General features: G+C 40.7%; 3 protein-coding genes across 4 annotated transcripts; 2 read left to right on the top strand and 1 right to left on the bottom strand.

Annotated features, from left to right (window-relative positions):
* Nucleotides 1-966: 966 nt before the first annotated feature.
* On the top strand, nt 967-8,531 carry LOC149376223 (putative metal-nicotianamine transporter YSL6). The gene is made up of 17 exons (XM_089606542.1): nt 967-1,753; nt 1,861-1,977; nt 2,064-2,204; nt 2,364-2,537; nt 2,678-2,885; nt 2,973-3,145; nt 3,599-3,684; nt 3,774-3,915; nt 4,682-4,820; nt 5,325-5,397; nt 5,756-6,129; nt 6,212-6,384; nt 6,542-6,639; nt 6,865-7,002; nt 7,106-7,295; nt 7,387-7,519; nt 7,594-8,531. Exons 1-17 carry the CDS (start codon nt 1,319-1,321, stop codon nt 8,529-8,531), a joined length of 3,732 nt encoding a protein of 1,243 aa, XP_089462668.1. The 5' UTR covers nt 967-1,318.
* On the bottom strand, nt 4,226-5,219 carry LOC149376224 (DNA polymerase II subunit B4-like). The gene is made up of 3 exons (XM_089606544.1): nt 4,986-5,219; nt 4,738-4,856; nt 4,226-4,523 (listed from the first exon to the last, which is right to left on the bottom strand). Exons 1-3 carry the CDS (start codon nt 5,171-5,173, stop codon nt 4,378-4,380), a joined length of 453 nt encoding a protein of 150 aa, XP_089462670.1. The 5' UTR covers nt 5,174-5,219; the 3' UTR covers nt 4,226-4,377.
* An 831-nt stretch (nt 8,532-9,362) lies between the features above and the next one.
* LOC149376222 (putative calcium-binding protein CML48) lies at nt 9,363-11,066 on the top strand. 2 transcript variants are annotated; one of them, XM_089606537.1, is made up of 5 exons: nt 9,363-9,377; nt 9,517-9,696; nt 10,147-10,193; nt 10,446-10,652; nt 10,765-11,066. In XM_089606537.1, exons 2-5 carry the CDS (start codon nt 9,549-9,551, stop codon nt 10,870-10,872), a joined length of 510 nt encoding a protein of 169 aa, XP_089462663.1. In that variant the 5' UTR covers nt 9,363-9,377; nt 9,517-9,548; the 3' UTR covers nt 10,873-11,066. The 2 variants fall into 2 exon arrangements, with proteins under 2 accessions (XP_089462663.1, XP_089462664.1); XM_089606538.1 differs by lacking the exon at nt 9,363-9,377 and having other exon boundaries at nt 9,418-9,696.
* The last annotated feature ends 74 nt before the right edge of the window (nt 11,067-11,140 follow it).

Genomic DNA, 11,140 nt, shown 5'->3' with positions numbered 1-11,140 from the left:
GCGGTTTAAAATTTTTAGATCGGACCGGACATTTAAAAGTACAAACTTGACCGGACTAAACCGGATCAATGAAATTTTAAACCGTTTAAACCGAATCGATGGTATAAAAATCAGTGATCCGATCCGATTTATGATTTCACTATTTTTCTGCGCCGTCATAATAGCCCTTATTTGTATTCATCTATGCATGTTTATCTATTTTTTTTTATTTTAAATATTTTTCTATTCCCAGAGCCCCCCCTGGAGTAATTCTGAGATCTAGATAGTCGACCGGTAAAAAAGAGCGATAAAGCAAGTCTTATATCGTAATAAAAAAAACATTGAAATTGAATACTCATCATTTTTATCTCCCATCAATATATTAAAATATTCCCAAATTGGCAAATTAGGGTTGGCTCTCAATTCAACGATCATTCACATCGAAAGGGTTTTACAACGATTTCTCTCCTCATTTCACATATTTTCTCGTTTCACTATCGACCTTATAAACCAGGAACTGACCGGTACTCACTTTCTCTCCGATTCTCTACGATAGCAAATTTCAACTACAAATAATATTTCGTTGTTGTTTTTCCGTTCTGATGTTATCGTTTCCTTTAAACTTGTAGGAAAGACAATAGTTTTTCTTTTGTTTCCAGAACCTGATTCAATGTTTACAATTTGGGTTCTTGTAATGTTTTACTGAACCATCTAGGCTCTGCTGGTTAGGTTATTGCAAATAACACTTCTAGAGCTTGTTTTGAGTAGCGTTTTTTTCTTAGCTTAGCCTCTTTCTACATATATCAATATGGTGTTTATTGACTCTGAATACTTTTTGCTTAGCTACTATGTCTGATGGCTGATTTCCGGATACTCATATGCTGATTATTTTTTTTTTCTGCCTTTTTCTTACTTACCCTCCCAATGTGGGATAAAATGCAACTGCTCCAATGAAGATAGTTAAAAGGCTTAAACTTGCCTAAATGTTCTCTCTTTTTTTTTTCTTGATACCTCTCATTCAGAAAAGTTTAAGTCTTGCTTTGTTTTGATCAATCCCTTCATTCATTATTAGAAATCAGAAATCATCTGTCTCAATTTGCGATACTTGTGAAATCAAATTGTCCTCTATAGAAGTTCTCATCAGCCCAATAATTTTCGATCCCATTGAGCCCTTTTCTTGTGGAATGAGATTCATTTCTGCAACTCCTTTTGGCCTTCCATTTTTGTTTCGTCCGGATTTCGATATGCATATTCTTCTTCTTCTTCTTCCCTTGAACTCTTCTGGCCTCTGTGCCTTCTTCACAGTTGCCTTGCAAGCTTATACTTTTAGGTGAGCAACATGCCAAAGCCAAAGGCACAGCCATTGCCAGCTTCTAAGTCAGCCGAGGCCGATGAGAGGGTTGATCTCGATGAAGACGAAGATCCCGAAGAAGAGGAAGAAATTGAGTATGAAGAGGTAGAGGAAGAAGTGGAAGTAGAGGTCGAAGAAGAGGTAGAAGTGGAAGAAGAAGAGGAAGAGGAAGAGGAGGAAGAAGAGGTAGAAGTGGAAGAGGAAGAAGAAGAGGAAGAAGAGGAAGAGGAAGAAGAAGAGGAAGAGGACAGTGATGTAAATAATGCTGTCGGAGCCAATGATGTTGTGGACGATAAGAAAAAGCGAGCCGAGCTTCTTGCTCTCCCTCCACATGGCTCTGAAGTTTATGTCGGAGGAATTCCACAGGATGCTTCGGAAGAGCAGCTAAAACAATTCTGCCGGTCTGTTGGAGAAATCGTTGAGGTATATCACGCTCTTCAATGTGACACCTTTGTCCGTACTATGCCAAAAAAGAAAAGAAAAAAGAGCTATCAAAATTGAATTTCACGTGGTTGATTGATTGGCTCTAGGTGCGAATTATGAAGGGCAAAGATTCTAGTGAGAACAAGGGTTTTGCATTCGTGACGTTTAGAAACGTTGAAACGGCTTCTAAAGCAATAAGTGAGTTGAACAATAGAGAATTCAAGGTACACATGGGTCCCCCTTCTAAAGTCGTCAAATCCATTTATGTCCCACGCGTGCGTTTCTGGTAATTTTCTTATCGATTGCTCAGGGTAAAAAAGTGAAGTGTTCCACGTCTCAAGCAAAGCACCGCTTGTTCATTGGTAATCTTCCAAGGACTTGGGGAGAGGCAGATTTAAGAAAGAGTTTGACAGAGACAGGACCGGGGGTTACTGGTATAGAACTTGTTAAGGTACTTTCCTATGTTTATATATTACACCATTGCAGTTTTGTTTAGAATTTCGAGTCCTCTTTTTTTTTTTTTTTTTTTTTTTTTTTTTTTCCGGTTCTTTCCCCTTCTATTATTTTTCATTAAGTACCACTTCCAATTACATCCAATTCTCTCTTACAGGACATAAAGATCGCTAGCAATAATCGAGGCTTTGCTTTTATCGACTACCATAACCATGCATGTGCTGAGTATTCTAGGCAGAAAATGATGAACCCGAAATTTAAGCTTGCTGACAATGTTCCCAATGTGAGCTGGGCTGATCCCAAAAATGCCGAATCTTCTGCAGCGTCTCAGGTTCTTAGTCTTATGTTTATTATGCTTGTGTGAATTATGTACTTGTCTGGATCATGGAACATCAAAAACTTTTGCTGTCATCTTGAGATAGCAATTGTATGATTAAAGTGCTTACTGTTCTTCATTGAATGGACATGTAGGTGAAAGCTGTGTATGTGAAGAATTTACCAAAAAATGTGACCCAGGACCAGCTAAAGAAGCTCTTTGAACACCACGGAAAAATCACTAAAATAGTTCTTCCACCCGCAAAGACTGGGCATGAAAAGAACCGAATTGGTTTCGTGCATTTTGCAGAGAGATTGTGTGCCATGAAAGCATTGGAGAGCACGGAGAGATACGAGCTTGATGGTAGCCATCTCTTTGGTTCTTTACCCGTAACATACATTTCTGTTTTTCTTCTTCCTTAACGTGGAACTTTCTTATGAACACTGTCAGGACAATCTCTGGAGTGCTCTCTTGCAAAGCCACAGGGAGATCAAAAGCCCGGCGGATCGAATTCTCAGAAGGCGGGATTGCTTCCCGCTTTCCCACCTCGTGTCAGTTACGGAATGGTAGCCAATCCATATGCTCCTTTTAATCCAGGCTTCGCTGCTCCTGCTTTTGCTCAGGTCAGATTCTCTTCCCTTCTCTAATAGACTCCAACAATTTCTGTAAAGGAATTGTCTTTGTGATACGCCCCTTGACATTTCTTGTATTGATTCAAATATGAATGAAAGAACTACAAAGGGTATTGAATGTTCGAGAGGTCCGTGCTCTCCAAATTGGAATTTCTTCCGTACAAAAGACTAGAGACTTTTCAGATTTCTCTTTGATACCATTTCTCTACTAATTCTTCTTATTTATGTATAAACTAACCTTATTTCTAGATATTCTCTGTTAACCCTCGCATATCTACTAATTACTCTAATACCCCTAATAACCCAGGTCCTAACACTTTGCTTAGCTTGTCATAGAATTATACCGAGTTTCTTAAGCTCCTTTTTTTGGCTGATCCTTTCATGACTATGCTAACCTCTATCGTGAACACGAATACAATTGTGATGATTTGTGACATTTTGTAGCCAATGATGTATGGACGGGGACCTAGTCCTTCGGGAATGGCGATGATGCCGATGCTTCTTCCTGATGGACGGATAGGATATGTCCTGTAAGTAGAAAAACACATTTTTCTTCTTCCTGATTTGTGTAGAAATACGGAGAGGCTAAATTTGTGTGAATGTATTTGTATGTATATAGGCAACAGCCGGGCCCACAGCCTCAACTGTCTCCTCCGCCGCAGTATCATAATAACAGAAGTAGCGGAGGCAGAGGCAGTTTCAAAGGAAGACATAATCATCATCACAACAACAACGATGGTGGCCGCCGATACCGACCCTACTGATTTGCCCAAATGAGTGTCTGTCCTTGAATTCAACCATCTTGCTCTATGTCGTCCCATGTACTTTTTATTTATTCATATGACCCTATACCCGGAATGATGAGCAATTTTTGTTTCTTGTATACTATTACCAAACAAATAAATTATCATGCATTATTTCTAGTTCAGTGTTTGCATCTCATATCCTTGTGTCGTTTGTTCACTCCGCTCAGGAGACTCCTATGGAAACCTTGACGAAACATATTTGAGTCGTTATTGCTGTTTCTAAGCTTAAATGATAGTTTTTTTTGAGCGTCCATAAGATTCTCAATAACTTAACTTGACTTAGTAATAACCGGATCAACTTCTTACAAAGAAAGTCTAGACATACAATATATTTTGGAAGCAACTACGTTTCATTTTCTTTTGATTTAGAAAGCAAAGACGAATTTTTTAGGCATTAGATTAAGACCTAATCGCAGCTCAGTCATTGTCCGCAACAATTTCCTCCTCCGGTGACTTGTCTTTGTGGTTGGACTTGGTTTTTTCAGCCGATGCCTCTTCTTCCAACTTCCTCTTCTTGTTCTCATCCACTGTCTTCTTCTTTCCCGCGTTTTTCTTCCTAAACTCTGTGGAACAAACACAGCCAAAACCTAGATTAAGTGTCGTGAAAAACAGACCTGGTTCCAAAATGAAACTAAGCTCATTATTCCTTCAAGGAATTCCATAAACCTAGCGAAGCTTATTGCGATTTCTTAATCCCATCTATCACCAAATATATTAAAAGATGCAGATTGAAATTCCAATCCAAGATTTACTGAAGATGTTAACTCTGAAACTGACCATCAAGAGAAGCCCTGAGAGGGTCGATGAAGTCGTGGAACTCAATCTCCTCCAGAGCCTTAAACACGTCGTCGGAGCTGATGGTCTGTCGTTTGCTCTCTCTGCACAAATCGTTTGCCCTAAAACGACATGGAAATCGTACACTGAAGTAAATAGCTGCATATGCAAACAGAAAAGAGAGAGAGAGAGAGAGAGAGAGAGAGAGAGAGAGAGCAATTAATCAATCGATGATCGGAAAGTGTTTTTACGTGGCAGAGAGGTAGTGGATGAAAATCCGAGCGGACTCGGAGAAAGCCGTGAGAGCATCTTTGTGGATGTTCATATCTTCTTCCGAGCAACGCGACAGCTTATCCTTCACTATCCGCCGCACTATAGCCTTCGGAAGCTCCGCTGCTTCCGACGACGACGCCGCTGCTTTTTCCTTTTCCATTTCCATCTCTCTCTCGGATCTCTCTCTCTCTCTGTTCTCTCTACTTTTGTTTCCCGCCATGTCAGGCCCAAAAACAAAAACACACTCGATAGCTCATAATTGGGCCTTATATCGGCCCATTTTCTTTTAGTTTTATTTTTCGAATAAACTGTACAAGCCTTATCCGAATCTGCCGGTCCTGAATACGGAAATGCGTGTCTGAAACGAAAGGATTGGATTTTTCTCTGCGAGTAATACCACATTTCTTTTTATTTGATTCTGTATCTGACTGTTAGGTTTAAGGATTTACTATTTAGATTCCTCGAATCTGTTTGACTTTTTTTTCCCCCTTCATAAACTGTTCAATCTGCAATTTGTATTCGAACTTCGGCCACGTTTCAATTTCATAGCCTCAAACAGTGAAATTCCGTATTCGAGAAACCATTAATTCGGTGTAAGGAAGAAACTTGTTCATGTGCCTACGTAATAGTTTGTCATTGACTCATATCTAGATCCAGGTATAATTGGTTGATGATAAGAGAATGCTATTTTGGTGATGATAATGATCTGATAGAGTTGTATTTTACTCGACAGAATAAACGGCGATTGATTGATTGGAAATTCCATGGGAACTGAGGTGGTGTCTTCGGCTGCGGGGATATCAGAGCCGTTGATTAGTGGCTCGGAGAAGATCGACGGCGTGGATGATGAGATCCCAGAGTGGAGGGAACAGATCACGATCAGAGGGCTGGTGGTGAGTACTGCCCTGGGGGCTCTCTTCTGCATCATCACCCACAAGCTCAATCTAACGGTGGGGATTATCCCGTCCCTCAACGTGGCCGCTGGGCTGCTCGGCTTCTTCTTCGTCAAGTCGTGGACTACCTTCTTGTCCAAGTTAGGGTTCTCCGTGCGACCCTTCACAAGGCAAGAGAACACCGTCATTCAGACCTGCGTTGTCGCCTGCTATGGCCTCGCCTTTAGCGGTATCTTTTTTGTTTTACTCTTCTAAGATAGACTGGGGTTTTAGAGGTTTATTTTAATTGTGATTTGGTTTGATGTTATCAGGGGGTTTCGGTTCGTATTTGATTGCAATGGACGAAAAGACCTACAATCTTATCGGAGCTGATTATCCCGGGAACAGAGCTGAAGATGTGAAGAATCCCGGATTGGCTTGGATGACTGGTTTCTTGTTTGTGGTCAGTTTTCTCGGCCTCTTCAGTCTTGTTCCGCTTCGCAAGGTAATATTCAGAGTTGTGCCTTTCTTCATTTTTTATATTATTTTATGCCCAATTTAACTATTAGAGACTTCATTTGTATTAGCTGGAAGATCATTACTGGCAAAGCATGATTATTTTTCATTTGTCCCCACGCATCTTAATCCTTGTAACTTCCCAGGTTATGATCATGGATTATAAGCTTACATACCCAAGTGGGACCGCCACAGCTATGTTGATAAATAGCTTCCACACGAGTACCGGAGCCGAACTTGCAGCGTAAGATACAGAAATTTAAGATGTCGTGTCATTACTTTGTTATATGGAAGTTATAAGGTCACAGACACCAATGTTTCCTGCTTATTCTAACCAGTTAGGTTAGCCTTAAATTCCAACTTATCCAATGAGAGAGATCTTAGCGGTGGGCATGGCAGATTAGTAACTCTGCAGATAGCATATATACTGTCAATTCTATATATAGTTTTTTTTTTGTTTCTTTCTCAGGAGGCAGGTTCGTTATCTTGGGAAATACCTGAGCATAAGTTTGGTATGGAGTTGCTTTAAGTGGTTCTTCAGTGGTATTGGGGACTCGTGCGGATTCGACAATTTCCCCAGCTTTGGTTTGACCCTCTTTAAGTACACGTACGCTTCTAGCCGATGCTTTCTAGTCGTAAATTAGGCTTAATGTATAATAATAAGTTAATAGTAGTATAATGCGCTAATGTTGCTCTTGTTACCTAATCAGGATTTTTTTCGACTTCAGTCCGACTTATATTGGATGCGGTCTAATCTGCCCTCACATAGTCAATTGCTCTACTCTTCTCGGGGCTATCATATCGTGGGGTTTTCTCTGGCCCTACATCTCGACCCACGCTGGGGATTGGTATCCCGCTGACCTCGGCAGCAACGATTTCAAAGGTCTCTACGGGTACAAGGTACTATTTCTCTCCTACTACTCGATTCCCTTTCGTTCTCTGCAAATACTACATGATATCTGTCCATGCCTTGTGTTCCATTCATTCACAGGTTTTCATAGCTATTGCTCTCATCCTTGGCGACGGAATCTACAATCTGATCAAGATTATATTCATTACAGCCAAGGAGATCTGCTCTCGGCGCTCCGCACCATCAGGCCTTCCTATTCTTACAGAAGTCACAGGTGAGAAAATTACCCCACTCAAGTCTTGCATGTCTATTAGTTACTAATTATCTGCAAAAATTCACGGGGAGCAGATGCGGAGACGTCGAAGTTACGGGCGGAAGAAAAGAAAAGGGACGAGGTGTTTCTGAAGGACAAAATCCCGACGTGGTTCGCAGTGTCCGGGTACGTGGGTCTGCTCGCGATATCGACGGCGACGATGCCTCTGATATTCCCGGCCCTGAAGTGGTACCTCGTTCTCGGGTCGTACGTGATCGCCCCGGCCCTAGCCTTCTGCAACTCCTACGGGTGTGGACTCACCGACTGGAGTCTGGCGTCGACGTACGGGAAGATCGTGCTCTTCATGATCGCCTCGCTCGTCGGAGGCAGCGGCGGCGGAGTCCTCGCCGGGCTCGCGGCTTGCGGGGTCATGATGTCCATCGTCGCCACCGCGGCGGATCTCATGCAGGACTTTAAAACGGGGTATCTCACATTCTCGTCGGCGAAGTCGATGTTCGTGAGCCAGGTGATCGGGACGGCGATCGGCTGCGTCGTAGCGCCGCTCACGTTCTGGCTCTTCTGGGCCGCCTTCGACGTCGGGTCCCCCGACAGCCCTTACAAGGCTCCGTACGCCGTGATATTCAGGGAAATGGCCATCCTCGGCGTCGAGGGCTTCTCGGAGCTCCCGAGGCACTGCCTGGCCATGTGCTGCGGGTTCTTCGTGGCGGCCATGCTCGTGAACCTCCTCAAGGACGTGACGCCCGGCAAGGTCTCGCGGTTCATTCCGATCCCGATGGCGATGGCGATCCCGTTCTACATCGGGGCCTACTTTGCCGTGGACATGTTTGTCGGGACGGTCATACTCTTCGTGTGGGAGCGCATCAACAGGAAGGAGTCGGAAGATCTCGCCGGAGCGGTCGCGTCCGGACTCATCTGCGGAGACGGAATTTGGACCGTTCCGTCGGCCATCCTCTCGATTTTCAGGATCAACCCTCCGATATGTATGTACTTTGGCCCTTCTTTAGCCAGCTGATGAGTTTCGGAAACATATCACCACTGGTTTTCTTGTATGAACGACTTTGTGAATATTCCAAGGCGTGGGCTTTTAGCCCTCCTTTCTAGCTCTTTATTCCCGTAAAAGAACGTTTCATGCTTAGAATAAAATTGTATATTAATTATACGATAAATTTATGTTTATTTTCTCATGTTCGTGATCGTTGTGTAGCTTAGCCTCTTGATTTTTTTTGCTTCTAGCTAGAATCCTGTAGCAGATATTGTCGTGTAGCCTAGCCTCTTGATTTTTTTGCTTCTAGCTAGAATCCTGTAGCAGATATCGTCGATATTCGAAGCAAGATATTTTTTTTATTTTATTTGAAACGAGACTCTTTATATTAACAGGGCATTGAGCCTAATATGTCTGAAAAAATTAATTTGTTTCTCATAAGTTAATTGGTTGATGATTTTTCTATTTCAGTGATAGAAAGTAGCATATAATCAATTGATTAATTCAAACGTCAAATGCATGGTTTAACTTTGCATGCCATCATTTTCCCAAATTTAATATCGTTCATGTTTGGTTGAGTGTAGACTTGAGCCTCATAGTGGCAAATTAGCAATGAGTTAGTAATGGTATTAACGTACACGGCTTCTCAAAATATTGCTTTGAAGAAAAAAAAATATCTGTTTTGTCAAATGGTGGGATATAGTCATATCGAGTATGATCAAAATAACGTAGGAAAGTGACTTATTGTATAGATAAGTAGCCGTGTATATTGTTGGAATATCTGAATAAAAGGAACAAACAGAATATTAAAAGGCACGTGGGAGATAAGAATGGGGAGAGGAGACTTGGAAATGCAAAATTGCATATGCAATGCACGTACGTAATAGCGCCATTATTTTGTATATATAAGCTCTCGATGGTCTCTTTTTCCAAATTGAAAAAGTCGTCAATATAGCAACAGCAAAACAAACAGACAAAAAAATAATGGCTTCTTCTTCGTATGGTTTCCCATCAGGGACGGATCCGGAAGTGATAAGAAGCTTCGAGATGATGGACAGAGATGGAAGCGGATTCATAGAAGGCAAAGAGCTCCAAAAAGCTCTTTCCAATGGATATAATCTCAGGTTTAGCCTCGGGACTGTTCGCTTCCTCATCTTTCTCTTCAAAAGCCCCAATCACATTCCTCTCACTCTCGGTACTATTATATATATACTCTTTTTTAATTTACCAATACTAACATAGTCTACTATAACTCCTTCTCTAGTTACCATTTTAGCTTTATCGGAATTTGAATGACATGAATTCATAATGATCACCTTGAGAAAAAGAGTTTGGTTTATGTTGAAAAATGGAAATCAGCCAATATTAATTAAGTCGGAATTGATAGTTTTTGGTTCATGGAGGAAGAAGGGATACACTATTTGCTCAAAGACAATTGCTCAATTCAGCTTTCACGACTTTTGACTAATAAATACATTCCTTCAAGCAATGCATGACCTACCTAACAAACAAAACCCAATATTTAGGCATAATCACAGTTTCGTTATCAAGTTGGTCTCCTTATAATATTATTCATTGAACAGTATTACATTATTATTATTAATGAGACGGTTTTATTTTTTATTTTATTTTAATCTTACTATAGGGCCCAAAGAATTCGCTGCTTTGTGGAGTTGCCTTGGCATTTGGCGGGTGAGTATAAATAATTTTCAATTTTTCCCCTATACCATATACATGTCTAACAAGATCTCTAACGTTACATTATTGAAAATACAAAGTTGACAGACAGTCACTTGTACATGGTTGGAATTGGCATAAAAATTAAAATTTGATATTTTTTGCATTTATATAGACATGAAATTTGTACTAATGTATGTGCAAGTTTAGTAATAAAAAAGTTGGGTGAGAATGGAATTAATTAGAAGAGGGTGTTGGGGTTTTCAGGGAACATTTGAGAGGTACGATAAAGACAAGAGTGGAAAAATTGATGTGTTGGAGTTGAGGGATGCTCTTTACGGTCTTGGATACGCCGTTCCGGGTTCTGTTCTTCAGCTTCTCATTTCGAAATTCGACGATGGAAATAACAACACTCCTAGGGCTAGGGTTGAGCTCGATTTCGACAGCTTTCTCGAATGTGGCATGATTGTGAAGGTACAAATATCTCTGTTCCCCGCCAAAATTTTATTGCGTATATTGTTAGTTAAAACTAATTAAATTAAGAACACAATTAATGTTGGAGTCTTTTTTTTTTTTTTTATTGAAGTGCTTGACGGAGAGGTTTAAAGAGAAGGATACACGTTACAATGGATCCGCAACCTTTAATTATGAAGAATTCATGTTGGCAGTCATTCCATTTCTTGTATCATCTTAGTTTTGAATATTTGATTATTAATTTATTTATTTGTCCAAAATTCATTGTACATTAGTGTTCTCTTCATTACATTGTAAGTTTGTATTATTCGTGTGGAGGAGAGGAACTGGCTAGGATTATGATGATCCTGCAGTTCCATTTTTTTTTTCTGAGATGAATGAAAAATATTGAGCGAAGATGTACCATATTAATTATTCTTTTTCTTTTCTTCCCTAACTGTCATTATTGTGAAAAAAATTTCCTCATATTCGCACATATATGGTCGAAC

This window comes from Urtica dioica, unplaced genomic scaffold (assembly GCF_054948205.1).
Source record: "Urtica dioica subsp. dioica isolate 48M unplaced genomic scaffold, U.dioica_male_clone48M_v1_H2 Urtica_dioica_male_H2_contig_33, whole genome shotgun sequence".
NCBI classification, from domain to species: domain Eukaryota; kingdom Viridiplantae; phylum Streptophyta; class Magnoliopsida; order Rosales; family Urticaceae; genus Urtica; species Urtica dioica.
This window is presented reverse-complemented; position numbering and strand designations above follow the sequence as displayed.

Coding starts and splice junctions, on each gene's coding strand:
- LOC149376223 (XM_089606542.1), top strand. CDS start 1,319: ATGCCAAAGCCAAAGGCACAGCCATTGCCAGCTTCTAAGTCAGCCGAG. Junction 6,130..6,211: donor CTATGGCCTCGCCTTTAGCG/GTATCTTTTTTG, acceptor TGATGTTATCAG/GGGGTTTCGGTTCGTATTTG. Junction 7,296..7,386: donor AAGGTCTCTACGGGTACAAG/GTACTATTTCTC, acceptor ATTCATTCACAG/GTTTTCATAGCTATTGCTCT.
- LOC149376224 (XM_089606544.1), bottom strand. CDS start 5,173: ATGGAAATGGAAAAGGAAAAAGCAGCGGCGTCGTCGTCGGAAGCAGCG. Junction 4,857..4,985: donor ATCCACTACCTCTCTGCCAC/GTAAAAACACTT, acceptor ATGTCGTTTTAG/GGCAAACGATTTGTGCAGAG. Junction 4,524..4,737: donor TCTCAGGGCTTCTCTTGATG/GTCAGTTTCAGA, acceptor TTTGTTCCACAG/AGTTTAGGAAGAAAAACGCG.
- LOC149376222 (XM_089606538.1), top strand. CDS start 9,486: ATGGCTTCTTCTTCGTATGGTTTCCCATCAGGGACGGATCCGGAAGTG. Junction 9,697..10,146: donor TCACATTCCTCTCACTCTCG/GTACTATTATAT, acceptor ATCTTACTATAG/GGCCCAAAGAATTCGCTGCT. Junction 10,194..10,445: donor GTTGCCTTGGCATTTGGCGG/GTGAGTATAAAT, acceptor TGGGGTTTTCAG/GGAACATTTGAGAGGTACGA.